The 26,937-nt window shown below is 39.4% G+C and overlaps 1 protein-coding gene across 1 annotated transcript; it reads right to left on the bottom strand.

The window, feature by feature from the left end:
* On the bottom strand, positions 1-26,496 carry LOC112452703. The gene is made up of 3 exons (XM_025013041.1): positions 26,300-26,496; positions 483-705; positions 1-74 (listed from the first exon to the last, which is right to left on the bottom strand). Exons 1-3 carry the CDS (start codon positions 26,420-26,422, stop codon positions 1-3), a joined length of 420 nt encoding a protein of 139 aa, XP_024868809.1. The 5' UTR covers positions 26,423-26,496.
* Between the last annotated feature and the right edge of the window lie 441 nt (positions 26,497-26,937).

The raw sequence follows: 26,937 nt of genomic DNA, 5'->3' as shown, positions 1-26,937 counted from the left end.
TTACCCTCCACTTTGCCCGCCTATGCGCAGACCACAACCACTCTCAATCTCTCGTTGGACGAAGTATAGTTGTGCTGTAATTAGTCAATAACCAATCTATCCACAAAATATTTATTGTATGTGCGATGTTTTCGTGTATGTCTATCGCGATGTTTTAATAAAACACTATATAGTAATTAAAGTAACAATTCAAACCGGTGTTACGTAAAAGTAAGTAATTCTCATAATCATAAATCTCATTTTTCTCAAAGCAGTTTTAAGAAAATGATATCTATTGCATTAATGTATCTAATACTCAAATTTTATAGATATCCTTATTTAACAACAAGAATCTTTATTAAGATAAAGAAAGCTGAAACTTGTTTAAAAAAATTGTTTACGTTGAAAACAAATATACGAAAAGCAATAGCTAGTTAAACAAATGTTATGTAGAAATATGTGTCTCATGTTTCTCGCGCATTCATAGAAACTGTGAAACGTACATAAAACTTCGCTTTGAAGCATCCATTTTATAACCATTACATTTTCCGGTATCTCAAATGCCACTTTAATATCTAGCTTCCACAGCACTCGTTGCTTCAGTTTCGACAGAGCCAGTATAACAGTTTTAACCGTGTTTAAATTGAGATGTTTCCATTTCATATTCGTTCCTAACGATATTACGATGGCTCCATTCTTTGCTCCGTCAAGAAATATGCGCACATCCTGCAAAATAATGATGAACTAAATATTTTGATAATACACAAAAAAAAAGAAAGTGTGCAAAAAAGCAGTGTGCAAGTAGAAACTTGCACATTGCTTTTTCATAGTTTTTAAGTGTGCAAGTAAAAATTTGCACATTGCTTCCTATATGAGGAAACCTGTTTTTTTATGCATAATTATTAGTAGATATTTATTAATTTGGCTTCCTCTATTGTATTCACACATATACTTTTCCATCCACACAACAATTAAGTTGGGTTAGGTTAGTTTTTTTTGGAGGTGGAGCCCTCCACAGGGAGACGGAACCTACTGCCTCCACGCATACACTTTCCGCGCAAAACAAGATGCTACATAGGTTTACAACTTTCTACGCGTGAAAAGTTTACGCATGTACTTTACAAAGCACACTATTACTATATAAATAGGTAAGGTACATATTTTTCTGGCTCCCCCGATTGATTATCACTGTCGGAGTCACAACAAAGATTTTTATCAAGAGAGCCGCAAAAAATATCAAAATTCGGAAAACGCCCTTGAATAAATAATTACCGTATTTTTTAAATATTAATTTCTACACAGCACCCATATCTAAAAAACGTCTTTACGTTTTATATGTATATAACCCATCAGACAGCGTGCACATCTAGATTGGTTATGCTTATAGGTATTATATAAAAAATAAACGCGATACTATATAAAAAATTATCAATTTAATAAGAACAAAATTATATACATTTTTGATTTAATTATTTATTCAGATTGTTACTAATTAGAACAGTATTTGTTATAATAGAATAGAATAGAACGGAACAATCTGTGCAACACAAGAAAGAATGATAAATCCTAGTTCGAGACTCTTCGAATACTTAATATACAGTGTTGAAAAAAGTAATACCAAATTTTAGGAGTATGTAGTACTCACGAACCGAAAAGTCTTGTTAGTAAGTAACCATTATTCCAAATAGTGACAGTTGACGTAGTTCTACGTTGTTGCTTGCGGCACAATTGTTACTGTGCCCGTTTTTTTAGCTCATAAATTTTTTTCTATAAGAAATTTTCCACATTATTAGCATATAATTCTATGAATTTTATGCTATTATTCTATGAATTTTATGAAGTTCCAACATTTCTAGCAAAAAGAAGATAAACAAAATAATAAATTTCTTTTGCCAGTATAGAAATTAAATATATATCTATCAATTAATCAATCAATCAATTATCTTTATTTCTCTCCCCTTCCGGGGTTGGAAAGACGTTTTTTTTTTTTTTTTTTCCGGGAAAAACGTTCCCAAAATCCTTTACAATTGTACATTTAGTCATTAATCACATACATTTTACATGGCGTTTTACAGAGACTGTTACGTACTGAAATTTTATATATTAATTAAAATTTCGACGATGCACTTTTGAACGCTTAGACGAGGCACGTTAGCTCGGAATTCCGAGGGGACGGTCGAGTCAACGTAAATGTCTATGTTATCTTATCGGAGTACGTTGAAGGGCTGGGGGCCAGATGGGCCCAAAACTACGCTTCTAGAATGTTCTAGAAGCTTCTAGAATACCTTCCCCCTTAAGACGCGTAGAAAAAGGCGGGAATCTCGCGCGGGAGATTCCGGTCTTTTTCGGGTATAAATAGGGCGGAAAAACACCGCAAAGAGCAGATAAGTTTTAACTTCGGTCTTGACATCTCAGACTCTCTCCTAGCTCTTATTCAATTTCCTACGTTCCATTATACGCTAAGTTCGACCATTCGCGCTCAATTCTGGGACTTAGTCCCTGTACTCTCATACTTCACAAGACCGCGCTTCTGCACGCACAAGTTGTACTGAGATTTTTAGAATAAAGGTAAGATAAGTTGAAAAAGAACAAGTTTGAAAATCTGGAATCTCATCTCGTATTCTTAATCAATAATCGATTACTTCTAAGATTCGACTCGCGGTTGTCGCTGACAAAGCGTGGCGATCTGTGCTGGGGCACTGACAAAGAGTGTGGCGATCCGGTACTTTCGCTGCCAAAAGCGTGGCGATTACAGGGTTAATTCTTGGGAGTCGTAATAATCACTGTCACTTCTGGCATTCCGACTCGCAGTTTCCGCTGACAAAGCGTGGCGATCTGTGCTGGGGCGCTGACGAAGAGTGTGGCGATCCAGTACTTTCGCTGCCGAAAGAGTGGCGATTACGGGGTTGGTTTCCAGAAAAGACAATCTCGATAAATTCCCGAAAGTGAATTTGACCTCTACGCTGACGATCTGAGCGCTGATGAAGAGTGTGGCGAGCAGAGGGTGTGGCGGATTGATTTTAGAGCGCTGCCGAAGAGTGTGGCGAACTTAAAATTAATTTTCGTGAACGCGGCTGAATGACGAAGAAAGGAGGTAGGCGCGTTCGAATTAAACGAATCAGATTCCAGATCAAACAAGCAGTCATTTCTAATCAAGATCCTCTCCCCTTCCTCCAACAATTGCAACTAGAAAACGCACTTCCATTTAAACCTATTCCTGTCGATTTCGACGTTGATTATCCCAATTATAATCAAATAGATAAAACTGATCCTGGTTACTGTTGGATCCCTCTATATAATAGTATACCTATGCCCGGGGCATCCATCTTGGGCTACCCGGCATCCGCGAGGGCTCTCTCTTGTAACAGTCAGTCGAGGGTTGGCGCTCGAAGTACAAGTACAAATAAAGAGTATCTGATATTACGCTGAGACCACGTGCTTGCTACCCATCCCGATTACAGGTCTCAGCAGTGGCGACGAGGATAATAGAATTCACGCAATAATTTGATTTGGTAAATTGGTTGGCTGTAAATTACTTCCGCGCGTAACATAACCTCAAAATGCCGACCCAACGATTCAAGCCTTGCTGGATGCAATGGCCAAGCAACAAAAAGCCGATCAAAGAATCGAAGCCCTGCTGAAACAGATTGCAGCGCAACAGCCAGCGGTCCGGCAGCCAGCGATGCCAGCCTACTCGCTGCACAAGGACCTTGCTGAACGCATGGAAAAGTTTGCTTACAGCGCTGAGAACAACGCGACGTTCGAGCATTGGTATGCGAGGTATGAAACAATTTTCACAGTAGAGGCAGCGATGATGGACGATCAAGCGAAAGTCAGCTTACTAACTGAGAAGCTCTCCACCATAGATTTCGATAGGTTCGCAAACACCATTCTTCTCCGCACCAAGGCTGACATTTCGTTCAACGACGCTGTGACCGCGCTCAAGCGAATCTTCGGTCGTAAAGAGTCACACTTTGCTCTCCGATACAAGTGTCTCAAAGTCGCGAAGAAACCGCATGAAGATTATGCCGAATACGCTGCTCGCGTCAATCTCAAGTGCGAGAAATTCAATATCGCAAATTGCTCCGCTGACGATCTCAAGGTGCTCATTTTTGTGCAAGGACTCAACAAGCCAGAAGAATCGTAAACGCTAGAAAAACTGTTGAACAAGATGGAGAGCCAGGAGATGCAACGGGAGGCGGCAGCCGACGACGCGGCCAGAGAACTGATCCCCAAACTTAAGCTGGGGGACGTGGTAAATTTTGCATCGCGTTTGAGCAGCCTGAGATTAGAGAAGTCAATGGTGTTAGATCCAGAAGCTGCAAAGCTGAGCGACGTACTGACAATCCAACGGAGGCAACGTACAAAGGGCAACAAGCAGAGTTCGAACAGCAAAGTGGGAGAGAGTACCGAGACGACGGCGCTAGCGGGCCGCAGTGGGGAGACCGTCAAGGCGCGTTTTCCGTGCTGGAGCTGCGGCGAAATTCATTTTCCGAGCGAATGTTCTTTCCTAACCAAGCAGTGCCCGACATGTAAGCGCACCGGCCACAAGGAGGGCTACTGCGAATCAACTGACCGGAAGCCACGTTTCGGACGGCAAAGCAGCAAAGCGGTAAGCACGATGTCCGTGTCGACTCGCAGATTTGTCGAACCCGAGATTGACAACACCAAGCTAAGGCTGCAACTCGATTCCGGATCTGATTGGACGATCATCTCGTCCGCTAACTGGAAAACTCTCGGATCACCCAAGCTATGCGATTGCGAAGAGCAGGCTTTTAGTGCATCAGGTGACCCACTCAAGATGCTAGGTAAATTCAATGCTCGTTTGAAGTTGCACGGCCGCGAGAATTCTGGACCGTGTTATGTCGCAGCATTGAACCTCAACGTACTCGGGAGCGACTGGATGGAAGCGCTCGCCCTGTGGAACATACCAATCGCTAACATCTGCAACTCTTTCATCGCTGTTGATGCAGCGGGTCTGGAGAAGGAAGTAAAGTCGAAATTCCCAGCCCTATTCTCCGATTCGTTGGGCCGCTGCAATAAAATGAAGGCGTCGCTAACTTTGAAACCGGGATCACAGCCCGTTTTCCGTAATAAATGCCCGGTTCCATTTGCCGCGGCTGAGCAAATCGCCAACGAGCTGAAGCGTCTGCAGCTGATGGGCGTCATTAGTCCCGTCGAATACTCCCGATACGCCGCACCGCTCGTCGCTGTCAAGAAAAAGGACGGCAGAATACGGCTTTGTGGCGACTATTCCACTGGACTCAACGATGCTCTTGAACCGAACCAGTACCCACTGAAAACACCAGAGGAAATTTACGCAAAGCTATCTTAATACCGTATCTTCAGCAAAATTGATTTCTCGGACGCTTTCTTGCAGGTGGAACTCGACGATGAGGCCAAAAAAACTGATGACGATCAATACACACTGTGGTTTGTTTCAAGTAAACCGTTTGCAACCCGGCATCAAGATAGCACCAGGAACGTTTCAGCAATTAGTTGACACAATGATGAGCCGTGCAGAAAGTGTATTTTCGCTCATAGACAATTTCATCATTGGAAGAATCGATGAAGAGGACCACCGAAAGAATCTTTTTGAAAACCTAAAACGCATTCAGGATTACGGTTATCATCTTAAGCTCGAGAAATGTTTATTCGCGCAAAAGCAGTTAGAGTTTCTCGGCAATATCGTCGATGCCGATAGCATACGACCGAACCCTGAGAAAATTCAAACACTCAAGCGTATTCCACCGCCGAAAAACATTCAGCAACTTCAAGCCTTTCTTGGAGCAGTAACATGGTATGGGAAATTTATTCCGCACCTAAAGGATCTCAGAGGACCATTAAATGAGCTGCTCCGTGCTGACGTCAAGTTCGAGTGGCAGTTAGCTCATCAGGAAGCTTTCGAAAAGATCAAGAACGTCCTCACTTCCGATTTGTCCCTTACACACTACGACCCGTCAAAGAAAATCATTGTGGCAGCGGACGCGTCAAGCTATGGTATGGGAGCGGTGCTTCTCCATGAAATGCCAGATGGGACTCGTCGACCGGTCATGCATGCCGCATCCTCATTTAGCAAAGCTGAGAGAAACTACCCACAAGTTCAACGGGAAGCTTTGGCTCTGACGTTTGCGGTCCGCAAGTTTCACCGGTATATATATATATATATATGGTCGCAAGTTCGAGCTCCAAACAGACCATCAGCCACTTCTTGCCATCTTCGGATCGAAGGGAGGCATTCCCGTTTTCACCGCTAGCCGCTTGCAGCGGTATGCACTTATTTTGCTCGCCTACGACTTTGAGATCCGCTACGTCAACACCAAGAGCTAGAACACGCATATGCCGACTTCATCTCGCGACTCATCGAGAAGCATGAACGATTGGACGAGGACGTCGTCATTGCTTTAATAATTGCGAACGAGAGTACGAGGAAAGAACAAATTATAAACGACCCGAGGAAGGTGAGCAAAGAGGCGAACGGAAAGGACGGAGCTGTGCAGGAAAATTCTTCCGGTGTTCAAGGCGCCCTCGGAATGTATTCTCTAGTTAATGAAGACGCCAGCGCCAGATGCTTCGCCATCAAAACAGCAAAAACCCTTCCGGTCACATTCGAGGCCATGAAGGTCGAAACCAGCGAGAACGACGTGATGAAGCAGCTGCTCTCATACGTCGAGAATGGTTGGCCGCAGCACCCAAAGCAAATCCAAGATACGGCCGTCGCTAAATTCTTCCCTAGACGCGACTCGTTGATTGCCATCGAAGGTTGCGTTTTTCTTGGCGATCGCATCGTTGTCCTGGATTGTTACCGACAGATGATTCTCAAGGAACTGCACGCTGGACACCCAAGAGTGGCCCGCATGAAACTGCTCGGCCGCAGTAAAGTTTACTGGCCGGGCATTGACAACGACATTGAGAGAGCTGTCAAAAGCTGCGAGCAATGCGCCGTTAACTCCAGGACGCCGATCAAGTGCACGCTAAGATCATGGCCAATTCCGAAAGCCCCATGGTCGCGCATCCACATCGACTTTGCCGGCCGAGTAAATGGAATCTATTATTTGGTCATCGTCGACGCGCTTACCAATTGGCCCGAAGTTTTCAGAATGACAGCAGCCACGACGACGAAGACATTGGAATGTCTTGAGGAGGTATTCTCGCGACAAGGACTCTGCGACACGCTGGTCTCGGATAATGGGCCACAATTTGTATCGAAGGAATTTGAAAACTTCTGCATGCAGTATGGTATTTACTACATCAAAACGACGCCGTATCACCCGCAGTCAAACGGCCAAGCCGAGCGTTTTGACGATTTGTTGAAGACAGGGCTCAAGAAACTCGATGGAGAAGGAAATGCTGACAGAGTCCTTTGAAGGTTCCTGTTGTGTTACCGCTACACGCCTTCATTTGCTCTTGGGCTGAAGTCACCGTTCCAACTGATGACGGGCCGTGAAATGAAGACAAAACTGGATTTGCTAAAGCCACGTAGCGAATTTTTGGATGAGCGAAACATGAGAATGGAGTTGCAGTTCAACGAACACCATGGCGCCAAGTGGAAGAAGTTTGAGACCGGTGAAGATGTGTTCGTCAAGATTTTTTCCAACAACCGCTGGAAATGGAGGATCAATTGTTAGGCGATGTGGAACTGTTGGTTATTACATCGTCCGTGCCCAGACGCCAATGGGCGATCGCGAGGTCAAGGCGCATGCAAACCAACTGAAGAAGCGTTTTACCTACTTGGTTAACGGAAACAATACGCTACTTGACGACTTTGATTTTCCTGCTACGATGCAGCCAGCAGCTGAACCAGAAATTCACCCAGAACCAGAACAAGAATCAGACGACGATAATCCTGAAGACGCAAGCGAAAACACTCAAGACCCCGATATGCAAGGGGTTCCACACCGGAACACCTGAGAAGCAGAAGTGGGCCCGCGTCGCTCTTTTCGCACAAATAAAGGGGTCCCGCCAGATCGCTATTCCCCATCACATTGTCATTAACCAGGCCGGGATGAGTAATCCCTGTTAAATTAATTTTTTTTCTTATTTTATCTCTCTTTCAATGTTCGAATGTTCAAGAAATGTTTTTTTTTGGGGGGGGAAGAGATGTTAGATCTCTCTATATAATAATATACCTATCCCCGGGGCATCCATCTTGGGCTACCCGGCATCCGCGAGGGCTCTCTCTTGTAACAGTCAGTCGAGGGTTGGCGCTCGAAGTACAAGTACGAATAAAGAGTATCTGATATTACGCTGAGACCACGTGCTTGCTACCCATTCCGATTACAGGTCTCACAAACGTATAAACTCGGATATCTTTTCGGTCCCAAATAATAAATATAATAATAATATCCTTTACACGACTTGTCCAAATCCCTGGTAAATTGCTTAAATGCATTGACCAAAAACGGACGAACAATAACAGTCAAAACGTGACAGAGACGTACCCAACCCTTTACACATATACCCGTAACCCAACCTGGCCATATACGACCTAACATCATACTTCTTTTCCCCTCCCCTTTCATCCAGCACTGTACACGCTCCGAAAGGAACGTGAGCTAAGAGAGAGATGTTAAGGAAGCAACATTCAATGTAATTTGATAAAGTTTAGTTGATATATTTATCGCACAGTATAATCTTCGATAAGTTATTAAGTCTTTCAATGTATAATTAAATAAATTTTCTACATAAAGCCGTAATTCGCAGTAATTTTGGTATTTTTCGTTGTTAAACAAGAATGCACTTTGTTTTCTCTTTCTTCGAGATTCTCAGTAACGATTGATGAAGAATTCTTTGGCCATGCGGAGCTACCTTTTGATAACCATTCTGGATCGCTCCACCATATCGAACTATTATTCAATTGAGCAGGAGAAATACCTCTTGTTGCCAAGTCAGCTAGATTTTCTGAACCTGGAACTAATCCCCATTTGCACTGAGGCAAAGTATCCTGAATGAAACAAACTCGTATATGGACAAACTCCTTCCACCGAGAAGGATGATTGTTAATCCATATGTTAGCAGCCTTTGAGTCTATCCATGCGAACAATGGTAAGTGAGGTCTATTGAGTGTGAGAAGAATGGATTTCATCAATTTTACGAGCAAAACAGCTGCTAAGAGTTCAAGTCTTGGAATTGTTAATCTTTTCAATGGTGCAACCTTTGTTTTCGAAACTATCAAAGTAATGGTAGTCAAGCTATTTAAAGAACAAGATCGCAAATAAACAACTGCTGCTATTGGATTCTGAGATGCATCACTGAATCCATGAACCTCGAATGAATCGATTGAATTTAACCCGATCCACCTTGGAAAGGTAAAGCTTGAAGCTTCTCGTAACTGTAATAGAAATTGCTGCCATTTACTCAAAAATACGGGAGGGAGTTTTTCATCCCAATCAAGTCCACTTGACCACAGTTCTTGAATAATATATAATTCTTCCTGTGATAGTAATAGGTGAGATAAATCCTAAAGGATCGAAAATTTTGGAAATTGTTGAAAGAATAGTACGTTTCGAGATTACCTTAGGTTCCTCAAGATTCAGAGTAAATTTAAATTGATCGATCAAAGGATTCCACGATAAACCAAGTATATGTATCATTGAGGATTCATCTATTTGAACCGATGATGTATCTATTCGTCTATCTGATGAAATGGAATTAAGAATTGCTTGTTCATTACTAACCCATTTCTTCAGCGGGAAATTGCCCGCCATACAGAGCCTATCCACGTGCTCAATAACCTCACGAGTTTTTTGAATTGTGTCTTCTCCTCCGAAAAAATCGTCGACATACCTTCCGTTTTCCATGGTAGGAATTGCGAGAGGAAATTTATGTCCTTCATCAAGTATTAATTGTTTAAATGAGCGCAAAGCCAAAAATGGAGCGCATATAAACCCATAAGTAACGGTTACAAGAATAAATACAATGAGTCTACCAAGAAGCTCTATCCAAACAATTCTTTGAAAATTCCAATCATCTGGATGTATCAGTATTTGTCTGTACATCTTCTCTATATCAGCGAAGAAAACATATCGGAATGATCTGAACCATATAAGAACGTTAAATAAATTAACTTGTAATTTTGCTCCCGGATGGAGAAGTTGATTAATTGAATAACTGGTAGTTGTTTTACTTGACGCGTTAAAGGCAACTCTCAATTTCGTGCTCAGACTATGTTCCCGGTAAACCCCGTGGTGGATAATAAACGTTCTCTGGTTCATCCCGTGTGTTCTTTACTCTTTTCATGTGATTTAAATCTTCATATTCTTCAATAAAGTTTTCGTATAATTTCGCGTGAGACTCGTTGTTAGAAAATCTTTGACGTAAATTAGTCATTATCCGAATAGCTTTAGCCTTTGAGTCTCCAAGTTTGTTTGGTGAATCTTTGAAGGGAAGTTTAACAATGTATCGACCATTAGCGTCGCGAGAATGATTAGCTTTAAAATGGTCTTCACAGTCTTGTTCGTCTTTTGTTAATGTCTTAGCAGTAGTTGAAATTTCTTCTGTGTCCCAAAAACGCTTAAGAAGATCGTGAAGATCATCAGTGACTGAGACATGATAACCTTGAACTCTAGGATTGATTGTGCGAGGACTTGTTACCCCTGAAACGATCCAACCTAGCCTTGTGGCTTGAGCTATAGGAGTGTCAGGTTCTCCTTTAATGATTCCGTCTTTTATAATTTGACTGATGTATATATCAGCACCGATTATTAAGTCGATTTTTTTTTTTATGAAAGTGTGGATCAGGTAATTCTAGATTATTCAAATGATCCCATTTATCCTTATTATGTGAGAGAGAAGGAATAGACAAAGTCAATTTCGGTAAAATATAAGCTTGTATGTGAACTTCAAACTCTGATGAAAAGTGTGGTTTAAGCAAAAACGAGGTAATCCCTTTGGTCTTGTTATTGTTTGCACCAATCCCTGTCAAAGAAACTGCGGAATTTGCTCTAGGTAAATTAAGTTGTTGAACAACTCTCTCCGTTATAGTTGCCACCTCTGAACCCTGATCTACGAGTGCTCTCAATTTTCTGGATTGACCTGTTGTAGAAATAACCAAAACTCTAGCCGTCGCCAATAGAATTGACGATCCTATCAACTCGTCATGATGAGAATGTAAAACCTTAGCATTCTGTTTTGATGAAGTATCGGAAGAGGGTTCCTGTCTGTTATTATTATTCTCCTTTCCCTTGGATTTGGAGAAATCCGCTGAATGAATTTAAGTGTGGTGTTTGCGACCGCACTTCTGACAACGTTTAGTGATTCTACATTGAAAGACTCGGTGTAGTCCTAAGCAATTATAGCAAAGCTTATGTGTGGATACGAATGCTAATTTTTGCTGTGTCGTCTTTGACACGTATCTAGGGCAAAAGGATATGAAATGCCTTTCTTTACATAAAATACAACCTCCTTTCTGATTAAACGACGCATCGATAGATTTGCCTTGATGATGAACCTTTGCTGAAAACTGTTTCTGCTGAGAACTTTTAAAGGACTGTAACGACGACATTCGTGCGAATAAAAATTCACAAAACTGTTTCCATGAAGGAGCTTTTCTACTGGAACCTAATTGAGCTTCCTACAATTTACTTGATTCTAAATCTAATTTCTGAGTGCAAATGAAAATATGATCCCAATGTTCGATTGGACATTCTAACGTTTCAAAAATCCGATATAATTGCATGACTTCTGAATACAATTGCTGTAGCTCCTGATTCTTTTGTAACGCGTTTTATATTGAATAAGGATTGAAGCGTTGAGTTTATTAATAATCGCGTGTTTTCATAGAATTCTATAAGAGCATCCCATGTCTTCTGAAAATACTCCGTTGTTAACGCCGTATGCTGAACTAAATTGAACGCTGAACGCGATAAATGAGTTTTCAAATACTGCAGTTTTTTGACAGCAGATAGCGTAGGGCTTGTAACTATCATTAAATGAAAAAGATTTTTAAACGTAAGCCATTTCTCCGCATTTCCGTCAAACTGAAGAATTTTTATAAAGGGCAACTTTGCATTTGGAAAATAGGTCAGCCCAGCACTAGGAAGAGACACTGATTGACTCGACGTTGAGGGAACCGAATTTGACTGATTTGACGTTGATGGAACAGAAATTAACTGATTTGACGTTGATGGAACCGGAGTTGACGGATTTGACGAAATGTCTGTGGCAGAACTCGGATATCGTTCCAACAACGAAGTGAATCTTTCGAACGAGTTCAAATAAACCTCTTTGGTCGTATCGTAAACATTTTCTGTAAAGCAGAAGTGATTTTGTATTTTGCGTTGTTCCTCGACTGAAAGTTTCGGTATTGAGATTGTTACTGCGGTATGAACAATGTGAAATTGATTCCAAATCTTTCTTAGTTCCGAAAGTTGCAGCTGAATATTCTGATTAAAAATATTCGTTAGTCCTATTCCAATGAAAATATCGTATGCATCCGTAATGTTTATACTGAGCGCTAAAAGCTGCTCAAGTTTATTCGCTATATGCTGAACGCGCATTTTTAAAGTATGAAGCCCGAGTTGAATTGAAAGTATTATTCCGTGAAAAGCTCTTTACAATTTTCGTACTATCGTTTTATGCATCCTTAACACCATCCGGCTGTACATTCGAGACTTTAATTAACTCAGACTATTTATCTTTAACTGCTTCTTATTTATCCGGCTCGAAAGACCAAAAAATGTACACGCTCCGAAAGGAACGTAAACTAAGAGAGAGATGTTAAGAAAGCAACATTCAATGTAATTTGATAAAGTTTAGTTGATATATTTATCGCACAGTATAATCTTTGATAAGTTATTAAGTCTTTCGATGTATAATTAAATACGTAAAAATTCCCATAAATCATAAATAAGAATTCACAAATATCAGAAATCACATAAAGTCATAAAGCATATAAATCAGAAGTCACATAAAGAAATTATTGCATATTAATTAATCAATCAGAATACATAAAGTTATTAACGGCCAATTCACTTTAAATAGTGTCAAGTTTTTAAGAACAAGTATTTATTTCAATGTTCTCAATGAAAAAAAATAATAAGATTTTAATAAGAAAGTATCACATTTCATGCAACCATTTATGCAAATTAAAATGTGTCCTGAAATAATGAATATCTCAAAAAGTTGAAGTGACCATTAATTTAATCAATGTAAAAAGACAAACCATAAATGCAATCATAAATTACAAGAAACGAATATATATTATTGATGGAATAATGCGTAACTCTGATTAATAAACTGTTTCTAAATAAACGTAAAATCACAGAAGTTCATGAAGAAATAATTCTAATTATTCATAAATAGCAGGTTAATAAGAAAGTTTTATTATAAACTATAATTGCCACGAGCATTAATTTTTAGTCGAAGACACAATTAATTCGTATCAAATAAACGCATTAATCCATAAAATCAAACAAGATAATATAGAAATTATAGAGAACATGTCACATATTGCAACTGAGCAACATCGTATTCACAATAAATCGAAATTGAAAAGAAAGATCGCTAGAAGTCGAGTAGTTAATTCTAATTAAATAACATTCGTAATGCGTCCGTAAGATCTTTACTGACAATGAGAAATCGTATTAAATAGTATCGTTTTTACTTTGAATAATTAACGCAATTTGACACAGCACGAAAAGTAATATTTACAAAAGATAGAGCTCTTTACTGATATACGAGAAGTTAAATTAACGCATGGTTGCAACCATTTAATATAGTACTTTAAGTACTCAAGCAATGAGAAGGAAGCTTCTCGTCCGGCCTCACCAATAATATCGCGGAGGCTTGGGGATGGGATCGAAATGCCCGACAATTTCAAGGGCTACATTTCGTATACAAGAAACATCTCGCCCAATAAGAATTCCCTTAAATAATAATTAGAAACATCCCGCCAACCAGAAATCCTTTAAACGAAAACCAGACACATCCCACACGAAATCCACCCCTTCCATCCTTCGAACCTTCCTATTTAAATCGCGACGTCGCAGGACTCGCCCTCAGAGAAATTTTCTCAGCCCTCCAAGTTTCAGTCTGCATTGCTCGGTATTATAATCTGAATCTCATTCGTTTCGAGTCTCGACTCCACGTTTAGAGTCAGTGCAACAGATCCGACGAACCATCAGTCGCCCCCGACTCACCCACCGACGAGTCCAACGTCCATTTCAGAGAGAATCAACAACCACCAGAAATTCATCAAGTAGTAAGTCCCGTAATTCTCTTGATCCTTTCCTTTTCCGCGTTATCGCCCCCCTTCTTAAACGATCTATCGACTGTCGGATCTCCGGAAGCTTATTATTTTGGGGTCGGTCAGTGTAGGCATCAGGTTCCCAGCGGTCGTTGGCGTTGTCGTGGGCCTGACTTGGCTCCCGGCGTCTTCGTCGCTGTCGCGAACTCGGCCTGTCCACTGACCTCCCCCCCCTCGAGCTCGTGACAATTTTTTTTTGTTCACTTTCGACCGAGTCCGAGAGAGATCGACTAAATAAATAAATAATTTTAGTGGACACGAAAGTCCTACCCCCTCGAGGACAGAATCTCCGCACGATCAAGCGACAGAGAAACCGACAGAACAAGCGGGCGCGACGGGAGGTCGAACTCCCCCGAGAGCAGCTCAACGCCGGTCCTCCGCGACTCGCCATTCCACCGCCCCTACCAGGTTTTTCGGAGGAACCCTGTTCTTCACATCAGAATCGCCCCGTTATCACGTCTTATCGCCCAGTTGTCCTACCCTCTTGCCCAATTGCTGAACATTCTCGGCCTATTTGCCGCGTGACTCCGTTTCCCGTGGTCCCGCCTCGCGTGGTCCCGGTTCGCGTGGTCCCCGTCAACCCCGATCCAGCCCACTTCCTAAAACCTCCCGATTCCCCCTCCTCTTCCCAAAGTCCGTCCCCGACCTCCTCAACCGCCTCGACTCTCGATCTCGAGGACATAGGCGATCCCGAGACCATAACATTAGACTAATAACTATAGAAATAACCTTTATTTTTTCATATGTCTTAACTTCATTAATTTACATACACTTTAATTTTAAGCCCGATTAATTTAGTTTACACACATATAACACGTACCTACCCAAATTCATGTAATCACATTCTGATTTCAATTGTAATAATAGCGGACAGGATGTTCATTTCCAAGTAGGTTTAAAGATCTTGCCCGACCACCCCCGCACCTATGTAACTCCCGCGATAACTGCACACTCACACACACTAATGACATTCATTTCGCTTCCGTTCATTCATCTCAATTGCCTCACAATTTCGATGTTACTCTCAAGTACTATTTTTATGTAATTAATGTTCAGCTCAATGTTATCAACAAATATCATTTTTATTGTAATAAATGTTTAGTTGTTAGTAAGGTTAAATTAAATGTTTTTTTTTTTTTTTTTATTTTAAATAAGACCTCGCCCACAAATTACCTCCCTCTCTCGAAATTGCACAAGGTCCGATCCTGAGTTAAAGGGATTAAATTCTCTGACTCAAAAAAGGACCGACGATCGCACCGCTCACGAAAGGCGTCCTAACGTCTTTACGGACGTTGACCCTTTCTGAGTCATAAAAGTGCGTTCGGCTCGCGCCACGCGTCTCAGAGCGCGTACCTGCGAGCGACATTTGTAAGTATCTAGCTGCGTCCTCTCTTCCCCCGACCCCTCTGGTTAGCCTTTCCCTTGCTTCCCAGATTTTCATATCCTAATCCCGGGGTTGGACGTAACAATAAGATACTACAATTTTACATGGAAATTAACAGACCTTCAACCAAACCTTCAATTTTTCCATGGAAAGTAAAAAATTAATATGTTAATTGAAAAAATGTCAATTAAGTATCTTATGCAAAATTAGAAAAAAAAGAAAACTTAAAATAACATATAAGCAATGAGAAGTGCCGTTTTCGGTCGAAGCAGATCTTGATGCTTAATAATATTTCACAATCGATCAATTATTATTAAATACATATTTCAGTTTTTTAAATTGGCACTGCGTGCCAATATATGGACTTTGTCAGACTTAAAACGCAATTGTGTAAACTGAAACTAAAAATAATATATTTCATATTAATTTGATATTGTCAAGTAAAATAATATGCTATTAGAAGAATATTATAACAGTTATACAAATTTATATGAATAGATCCATTATAGAGTATATATTCATATATGATTATGTTTAACCTTATAAATATACTTTTACATGATCACACATGATAATATACTAGTATATAAAACCATATATGACTATATAAAGTTATACTTAAAGAGATTTAGCCATATAATATTGTTCAAGATTATATTTCCATTTCTTATATGACTATATATAATTATATATTTACTAATATGAACAAATAAGAGGTATTTTTTCCCGAGTATATAATTATGGCATATGTATATGCTTATATATGGCCATGTATAATTATATCCTCTCATATATTTCTTATATGATCATATATAATCATGTATCTACTAATATAAACTAATATGAATAAATAAGAGATTTTTTTCTCCAGGTTATGCGGTTTTAGACATGTGTGTATGTGATGCTTGTGAGGTTTTTTTTATAATAATTCGCTTTTTATTTTACAGATAAGTTAGAATAAAGAAGTTTTTTTTTGTAATCGCGCGGCGCGACGTTGGCCCAATAGGTTTATTTTGTAACGAGCCGGCACTGGTTTCTGACATTCACCCGACATTAAGAAAAAATTATATTCGTATATCCGATTCGAAATTTTATTACTCTTATTAAACTGAATTGCACTGGTTATGACACATGTAGACTATATGTATATAACACTTACATCAAATTAAGAAGTAGTCTACCACGTAAGACGGTTGGCTCACGATCCAAAGGTCCCGAGGTCTCGAGTTCGAATCCCATCGAAGTAAGTGTGTTTTTTAAGTACGAGAAAATATTTATAAACATAAGTTGCATCTTAAGAAAAGTTAAAAAGTAGTAATAAAATTTCAAAATAAATATAATTTTTTTTATGTCGGGTGATTTTCCTCATTAAAGAGTGTTTTAATTCTAGTATTTTCTTGTAGTACTCTACTGTACTCAAATAGATATAGAAATGTGTAGAATATCAGTATTAGTTGTAGTTTGGCGTAGTTTTACCGAAAAATTTATAGGTCAAGATGCACTAAAAAAATACAAAAATTTACAAAAGTGTTCCAATTCTAGCATTTTTATGTAGGATTTTGTAGTACTTCTTAAATTCATGTAGAATTTAATAGATTTTGGCAATTATTTTTTGTAGTACACTTTTATTTTTTTTTTAATTTTGTAGAAATATTTCCGCCAGGAGGCCATCGTCGATCATCGACCTATGGCCGGTATAAAGGACAAATCTAACATCATTAAATTGGATCGTATGTATCGACGAAAGTGGGACCCTATAGCTAATATCTTTAGTGGCTACAGATAATATTATTATTACATTTAAAGAGAAAAAGTCCGTGACTTTAAGATTTTTCTAATGAAGTCGGACTCAGGGTTAGTACGTGCCTCAAGCTAGACAGTGTTTTAGATTCGGTCACACGAAGAATGCATGCAAGAGTGAGACCCGATGTATCGTGTGTGGTGACAAGACCCACGGCCACTGCGAAAAGTTACTCCGTTGTTGCAATTGCGGTGGACCACATAAATCCACTTTTAGAGATTGCCCTATTTATGAAAAAAACAAAAATATCAACGTAGTAATGGCTTACAAAAACATATCTTTTCACAGTGTTCTGAGAATAGATAGTCGAGAGAGACAGGGCGGTCCCACCGCGTTCTTACGACAGGTATTTGAGTCCGAATTCCTGGCCGGCCTTGCCGACACCCACCAAGGGTGGGTCGTGCGCTGACGCGGATAGTGAAGAGTGTGATAGACAGGGGGCACCGGCGGATCGTGGCCTACGTGTGGACGTTGCTCGGGGCTCCCCCCCACGCGCGGACAGAAACAGAAGAGATCCGCATACAGGTACCGCTAATGTCGTGAGGGATCATTACAGGCAATTTGATACTCAAGCGGGGGATATCCCCAAAGAAAAGAAAAGTATTATCTTCACGGCGGCACGTAATGGGGCAGCCTGGTCGGAGGTTGTCCGTGGGGAAGCGGATGCTGAGCGTGTGGACCCCCATCGCGGTTGGGAGGCCGCCGACACATCAGAGAGGCTATTGACAAAGTCCTGCAGATACTGCGAAAAATTTTGGAAGCAAGAGAATTTTTGAACGCTGCCCTGGTGGGCTTCAACGATTCTAGCCAAAGGAGTAAGTTAATACCCCGGAATAGTAGTGGATGTAAAACTCGGGAGGAGTATGACTATGTGAGTGGAGGAGGCTTCGCTAGAGACGAGAGATCTGTCACCCCTTAGTATATAAAATTCGTTTCTTTATTATGGAGCTGTCGCGGATACCAGACTAGTAAAAATGAACTCTTCAAGCGTGTTATGGATTATGATCTCGTCGTTCTCACTGAGACTCGGTGTTCTGATCGAAAATTGGTCAGTTTTTCTGGTTTCAAGATTGTCCACAGCAGAAACTTGCTTGGCAGCGGTGGCGTTCCGTTTTCCGTTCGTAACCATATTGAGTTTAATGTCTTGCCTGTTACCGGCCTCCCGGTTGGATATGATGTGGTTTGTATTAAAACGAGAAACCTACATAATAATTTAAACATTGTTGCCATTTACAGACACCCCAGCGAGCCCATGAATAGGCGTGTCCTTGGGCCGGTGTTCAAAGCCATTAATGATAACACAATTGATACCATCATTCTGAGTGATTTTAACGCCCATAACATCATTTGGAACTGTCAGTCCACTAAAAACTGTGGTGAAATATTATGCGATATGATGACAGAAGAGGACTTTTTCTGCGTAAACACCAACACCAGATCCTGTGTGAGCTTCCGAGGTCAGCGTGACTTGGACCTGCTGTTCGGTACGAGGGAGGTTCTGGACGGAATCACTTATCGACAGATGGATGAGACCTGGGATAGTGACCATTTTCCAATAGTATTTTCCTTTGACAACCCTACACAAATATATAGAAAGATCACGAATCGGATCTCTTCCAAGAGAACCGATTGGTCACGTTTCTCTGATCTGGTTGAAGGTAAAATTAAATCCTCCCTTATCTCTAATATCGGGTCGTGACTTTGAAGCGTACTACAACCAATTTATAGATATCCTGAAAAAATCGGTGGCCGCTGCCTCGGGAAGACGTCACGTCACAACCAACTCTTCTCGACATGAGGATTCCGGTATACGCAAGAGGTCCCACAAATGGTGGGACGCAGAGTGTGAAGAAGTTATACGTGACAGGAAGACTGCGTTCGCGGAATTCAAGAGAAGTAAAAGTCTCCGAGCTTGGGTTGAGTACAAGAGGCTGGGCGCTATTGCTAAAAGTACCATTAGAAGCAAGAAAAAGGGGAGCTTTGAGAGGTTCTGTGCGGACATCAGTCGTTTCACAAGCCTAAGTTACGTGTGGAACACTATGCGTATTCTTAAGAATGCCAGGAAGAATGTTCAGTGGAATACGTGGGCTACGAAGTGAAGAGAGGACGAGATTAAACACTCCATTGATAACCTCGCCCCTCCATCTGTTGCTACTGAACCGATGACCGACTATGGTAGTGGCTATGCAGATGAGAATTTGGAGGCCCCTTTCTTGCGCTCCGAGCTTGATAGAGCTATCGGGATGATTGGAAGGGATTCTGCTCCGGGACTCGATGGCGTTGAGTACAAAATGTTTAGGACTCTCCCGGAACCTGGTAAGGTGTGCCTGATTGGGCTCTACAACGCCGTATAGCGGACTGGTGTCTTACCATCCGATTGGTTAGATTACCAGGTGATCTTTATTGACAAGCCCGGTCGGGAGAAGGTCCGGCCTATCTCCCTATCATCCTGTGTCGGTAAATTGATGGAGCGTATGATAAATGAGAGGCTGATTTGGTGGGCCGAGAGTGAGGACAAGTTTAGCTCGTCGCAGAATGGCTTTAGGAGGGGTAAATCGTGCGCGGATAACTTGACCAGGATACTTTCGGACATCAGGGCTTCTCTATGTACTGGGGAATACACTCTGGCGGCATTTCTGGATGTGTCGGCTGCTCATGACAGCGTAGAATGTCGTATAATGTTGGATAAGTTGAGAGCGCTAGACTGTCCCGCCGGTATAGTTAGATTCGTTAGTAACTGGCTATACCGCAGAAGAGTTCGATTTATAATTAATTCTCGCGAATTTGTAGATCGACTGGTTTTTAAGGGACTCCCGCAGAGCGCTGTTCTGAGTCCGGCATTATACTCTCTTTTCACCCAAGGTTTATGTGCAGATCTTTCGGAGAGTGTCGAGGCGGCGGAGTTTGCGGGCAATATTGGCCTATATATTTGTAGCCCGAACCGAGCGCGTAATTGTCTCCTCCTCAAGCGGGCTGTGAATATTGTTGCCGCGCGACTTAGACGAATGGGCCTGGACCTCGAGCCCAGGAAGACGGTGCTTGGCGAGTTCTCTAGGAGTGGTTATGTCGACAGGAGTTTATTCATCCGCATCGGAGACTGTGAGGTCCACAACAGCGCAGAGGCAAAATTTCTTGGAATTTGACTTGATAACCGTCTCAAATTCCACCGCCAGGTCCAGGAAATTAGAGGCAAGATATATAAAGCAAACTCCATTATCAGATACTATATAAAGCAAACTCCATTATCAGATACCTGTGCAGGGTATCTAGAGGCATGGAAATAAATACAGCCCTCATGGTTTATAAGAGCCTCGTCAGGTCAATAACATACTACGGTAATTTTATGTATTTCCCTGGTGACTCTGCGTTTCAATTGAAATTGGAGAGGGCCCAGTATTTGAGTATTCACACGGCACTCGGTTATAGAAATAGCACCCCAAACAATGTAATTATTGCAGAGTCGAAGGTCAGGCTACTTAGGGATCGAGCCACTATGCTGGGCAGAAACTTTGTCAACAAAGCCATCGCTTACAATCAAAGTGGACTATGTCAGAAGCTCCAACGCTTGACGGACCGTGAGAGCTACGCCCGATTTCGCCAGCCAATGTACAGATATTCGCTTCTGTCTGAGATTTGGAGGAAGGCTACCTTACTTAGAGCCAATATTGGTGAAGTTAGAAAATTTGAAATATTCTGTGGATCCTTTGGTGCCCACACTTTCATCCCCGCTGTTGACACTGACATCGGCAGAGACAGAAAGTATCGCAAGTACTCGGACCGCTCTCTCATCCGGGAGATAGTTGATGCCTACGATTTGGGACGTTCCCCCGAGATAATATACACGGACGGGTCATACGATGAGTCTAAACGCTCCACTGGGTCTAGTATGATCATCTGCGACGAGGACTTCGCATATAAAATAAGTCTTCCGTATTTGTGCACGTCATACACGGCTGAGGCTTTTGCAGTTAAATCTGCTCTACAGTTGATGCTTGTACAGGCGAATAGCAGAAGCAATGATATCGTCATACTGTCGGACTGCAAATCGGTTTTGGAATCTATCCGTAACAATCACCTTAATGTCCACAAAAATAGATATGTTACTGAGGCCAGAGTATTGATATATGATTTAGAAAGAATTCATGGTAAAAGAATTGTGCTCGTTTGAATCTCCGCACATGTGGGAATTGCTGGCAATGAGCTTGCGGATGCTCTTGCGAAGGAAGCGGCTGATAAAGAGGCGGACCCTTCTATCGAGATCCCGGTTGAGGACCTTGTAATGCTGATTCGTAAAGAAACGTGGGATGCAACCCAGGAATCAATAATTCGTGATTCTGCGCACAAGGGTGCCTTCTACTTTAATAATTTATACGACCGATTTGCAGTGAGACCCTGGTTTCGGGGCATTAACCTGGAAAAGTATTTTGTCACATTATACAATAGAATCAGGGCTAATTACTATAATCTCGGAGTCTCGTTGAAGAGAAAAGGATATCGATAATGAGAGGTGCAAGTGTGGCTATGAGGGAGAGGATCTTACAATTAGACATGTATTTCTGCAATGTCATAAATATGATGAGTTGAGAGAATTTATGGATTTGGAATTAAGAGCTGAGGAATTTTTCGAGAAAATCGATATCTATCGCCTAATCCAGCAGAAGAGACTGAATGTTTTATATATTATTTTTAAATTTTTTAAACAAATTGATAAGGTCATCTAGTTTAGTGGTAATGTTTTACAAGGTTTAAGCGGGGAGCACACACTTCTGCACAACGCATAATGCGTAAGCATAAGAAAATTGATTGGTCCATACACATGTGCATAAGGAAATAGACCAATCAATTTTCTTATGCTTACGCATTATGCATTGTGCAGAAGTGTGTGTCCGGGCCCTTACTGGTGCTGTGTCAATTGCCTGGATGCATAAGACACCATAATCTCCTCAACCGAGGAACTGAAAAAACCCCTCCTCATCTCCAACAGATTTCTGCCGTCCCGCTTTATTTTTCACCTCGCCTCCTTTCGGCTTCCTTCACGCTTACCTTTCTTCTTCCACCTTCCCTCTCCCTTATAACACCTTTTTCCGACGCTCTTTTCCTCCCTTTCTACGTTCCACCTGTTCCCCCGCCGAGGTAAATATATTTCTACAAAATACAATCAAATAATTTTTTGCAAAAATCGATTCCTTTTATTATTATGCGTATAAAAATATAAAGTCATCGAAAAGTAAATTTAAAATATCTCAGGAAATTCTTAATAAAATAGAGCTTCATTATAGTGTTTTGAAAACGTCTTGACAAGGGCAAGAATATGCAATAAAAAATGGGATATTCTACCCAGTAAGCAAGAAACGTCAAAAAACATTTTAACTATATTGCATTAACATTACAACGTTGCTGCAATGTAGTTAAAATGTTTATTGATGTTTCTTGCTTACTGGGTATTTAAGAAGACAGATCACATTGACCTGGCCTTGAAAAAATCGCTCAAAGTCAATTCCATATTTTTATCATCTGTTCCCCTTAATATCCTACAACTTTTATCTAAAACATTTTTCTTTATCTAAAGCTGTTTCTGGGATCCATGGGGTTGGGTCAGACTTTAGAGATACCCTGTATCTATATATATAAAATAGAATGTCTGTATGTTTGTATGTATGTATGTTCTTTATACACTCTTAAACTATTCGACCGAATTTTTACCAAAAGTATATGAAATAGGGGTAGAATTTTCCAGGGAGTGTTATAGAGTGCATAGTTTTTCGTTACCGATTTTTTTGGGAACCGGTATCCAAAATTTTTCCAATTTTTCGGGAAATCATTGACCGAATTTTAAATAATTGTATATGAATTAAGGGTAGAATTTCCCGGGGAGTACCATAAAGTGTATAATTTTTTGTTATCGATTTTTTGGAAAACCGGTATCAAAAATTTTTCCAATTTCTTGGAAAATAATTGACCGAATCTTAAAGAATTGTATATAAAACAGGGGTAGAATTTCCCGGGGAGTGCTATAAACTGTATAATTTTTCGTTACCGATCTTTTTTGGAAACCGGTATCAGAAACTTTCCAATTTTTCTGAAAATAATTGATCGAGTAAAAAAAGATTGGTTACGACATGTTTAATCTATGAACACTCCTTATGTTTGTCCACAATAAGGATATTGAAACATAAATGAAGTTGTTTTAAGAAAAACAACTCCCGGGCGAAGCCCGGGTAACCAGCTAGTAATAACTATAACTATAGTTATATATTTCAAATATATAATTGTCTATATTATGTTTTTCTTTTTATTTAGAAAGTGCTTTACTGTGTAAAGCAGCGGAAGATTGAAAAAAAGTTTAGCAAGCCATTAAAACTTGCATTTTGTAAACATTTGCATTTGTACATGCAATTTGTGAATTTATTTTATTTTTACTCATTTTGAATCATTTTTGTTTTTAAATAACAATGCAAAAGTGTGAATTTGGAGTAAAATTTCTAGAAAATCTGAGAATTTTTTTTACAAAATTTGAGTAAACACCCTTATTGAAATTTCAACATTAGTTTTTATAACTATTTTATAACAAGTTGCTGTTTTCTTTAATTGATTTGCAATACGCGTGTGCAATACGTTCAACACCCACACAGCACAGAGGTAGATCCTGAGAATGTATTCAGTATATCACAAACGTAGATTGTATATATCCTGTTGATATCCAAAATACGTCTATGATATTTTGAGAACGTACTGAGGATGTTCTAATGTCTGCCCTAAAAACTTACTCAGTATATACTGAGAATATTTCTTGGTATATTGTGAGTATATTAAAAAAATATTTTGATCACATTTTACCAGTATCTACTAGAAAATATTTTTCTTGTTAACAAATCAAACAAATAATTTTGTTGCGTTAATGCAAACAAATTTTTGAATTTTGCTCACTGTCGACTCTTACCGAAGAAAGTTTAATGCCCTGCAAAGCAGGTATAAACGAAGGTCCCGGATGAGGAGCACACTTCGTAAACAAAAAGGGTTAGGTCTTAAGTCAGAGGCTCTGCTAGTGAGCACATCCTGACTGGCAAACTTGAGAACGCTGGAGAAACCCAGCCGAGCTGCCCTAGATATAGAGAAGTCAATGTTGAATCTTAATTACAAAAGAATACTGACGATGCGCCGCGTAGCGGGCGCGAACCGAACTCTCCTGCCGCGCGAGCCCGCGCTGCCGCCCGCGTGATAAATTTCGAATATTGTTAAAATATCAGTAAAATAATATACTATTCTGATAAATTTAGCATATCCTGAAAATATTCGATAAATAGACCGAATATTACTGATAAATTTCGAATATTCTTAAAATATCAGTAAAATAATATACTGCAAAATATATTATAGAGATATTATCAGTATATCTTGTGTACATCTATAGTATATTGAGTATTAATTCAGTATATACGAATGATATCATGTGCTGTGTGGGCAATGCGTGTATGTGTGTGTGGATACATACATATATACATACATATCCCACACAGCACATAATATTGCAGAAATATTGCAGTAATATTGCAATATAGTGGAAATATTACGTATTACAATGAAATATTTCAGAAATATTACTGATGTATTACACGTTTTTAAATAATATTGAAATATTACAGTAATATTGCTGCAATATATTGTCGAAATATAATACTTTAAGTAGCAAAATAATGTCAAATGACATTTTAATAACATCTTATTGATCTCATTAAGGTATTACACAATTATACGTATTGCACAGATAATATATACCAGTTAAAGAATTTTGGACTAAAAGAAAGAAAAATCTAAATCAAAAAATGTGATAAAATCAAAAGAGACTGACTTGTACTTTTGGGGAATAAAAGTGATTAAGATAAATTTTATAAGTGGTGGTATTTGATTTTATAACTTGTTATTTGTTTTGTAATAATAAAAGGTAATTATATATGCAATTAATTTTTAATTAAAAGCCAGTAAGTAAATTGATAATAAAATAAATGGATAAAATTTAAAATTTATATTTCTTATATAATCAACATCAAACTTTTCAAATTACGAGTTTGTCACACGGATAAACAGAACGTTTCTGAGTGCGTAAGTGGAGGAAAGAACGCTAGTGTGTGTGGCTATGCGCTTGGTCGCAGCACCGACCCCCACCATTCCCGGTCTTTTCTCGCTGTCTCTTGCATGGCTCCGTGGGACCACGCAATCACGTGTACGACACCGCACAGAAACAATCGTTTTAATTTCAGGTAATTTTTCTTTATTTAATAAATATTGTTCACACAAATATTTTTAAAAGTATTTTTGTATAATTATTACTAATATGTACATTGTACATATATATTTGGCAATTTGTTTTTAAATCTAAAAATAAAGATTACGTGGCATAATGGTCTGCAAAAACCATGTTAATATCATAAAAATCATTTCAAAATTTTTAACAGTTTAATCCAACTGGAGCCCTTAGTTGGAGATACGTGATAGAAATATGCCGATCCCAAATCTCCTAAAAAGCAGTTTAATCATTAATTAAATGATTTAACCATAATTATTTAACCATTTACATGATTTTACAATAATTATTGTTCTTATGCTATATGTTACAGTATTGCTTTCCATCAGTAGATGTTCATGCAGTCCAGAGCAACACCAAGTAGTTTGATAGAAGAGCAAAAAATTTATTTATTAGATATGTAAGTAAGGAAAAGTTAAATTTGATATAAACCATATACTTTCCAATATTAATACTGAAAATCCAAACTATACGTGTAACATCAACTACAGATTTTCAGTATACATAGATAGTGAATATCACAATACAGATTCATACTTAACCAACTTTTATATTTAAAATATATAATTAGATGTAAATAATAATTACTGTTTTTGTATTATGTTGCAGTGTTACATTGCTTTCCATCAGTGGAAGTTCACGCAGAGCAGCACCAAGCAGTTTGATTTCTATCAAACTCTTCTGAGCGACAGCTTCATTTATTAGATACATAAGTAAGAAAAATTTAAACTTGGTATAAACTGCGTTCCAATATTTTAATATCCAGTACTGAAAATCTAAAGTGTATGTATAACATTAACCATAGATTTTCAGTATAGACAGTGAATATCGGAACACGTCATACTTAAACCCGTACTCTTATGTTTTAATATGTAATTATGTATGAAATAAACAAGGTGATTTTTATTTCGTGTGCCAATCATCTCCGTTATAATTCTCTCAGAAAGTATTGATTTATTGGAAAAATGTTTCAGATAAAGTTGGAGAGTTCAAGGAGGACCAATAGACAATTTTATTAGATTTTGAGTCCGGGACCTGAGTTAAGCCTAATAGGATCCAAGTCAAATTATTTAAATAAAAACCCCCTTTTTATGGTATCATCTTTTTCTACTAATTAATATGAACAACTTTTGTCTGAAACATTTTTTATTTGCCTTATATTTTTTGAGATATTCAAGGAAAACTTGGTATTTTTTTCAATATTTAGCTTACCATAGATGTTTGTC

The sequence above is a fragment of the Temnothorax curvispinosus genome, unplaced genomic scaffold, assembly GCF_003070985.1.
Source record: "Temnothorax curvispinosus isolate PA1 unplaced genomic scaffold, ASM307098v1 QBEX01003639.1, whole genome shotgun sequence".
NCBI lineage: Eukaryota > Metazoa > Arthropoda > Insecta > Hymenoptera > Formicidae > Temnothorax > Temnothorax curvispinosus.
This window is presented reverse-complemented; position numbering and strand designations above follow the sequence as displayed.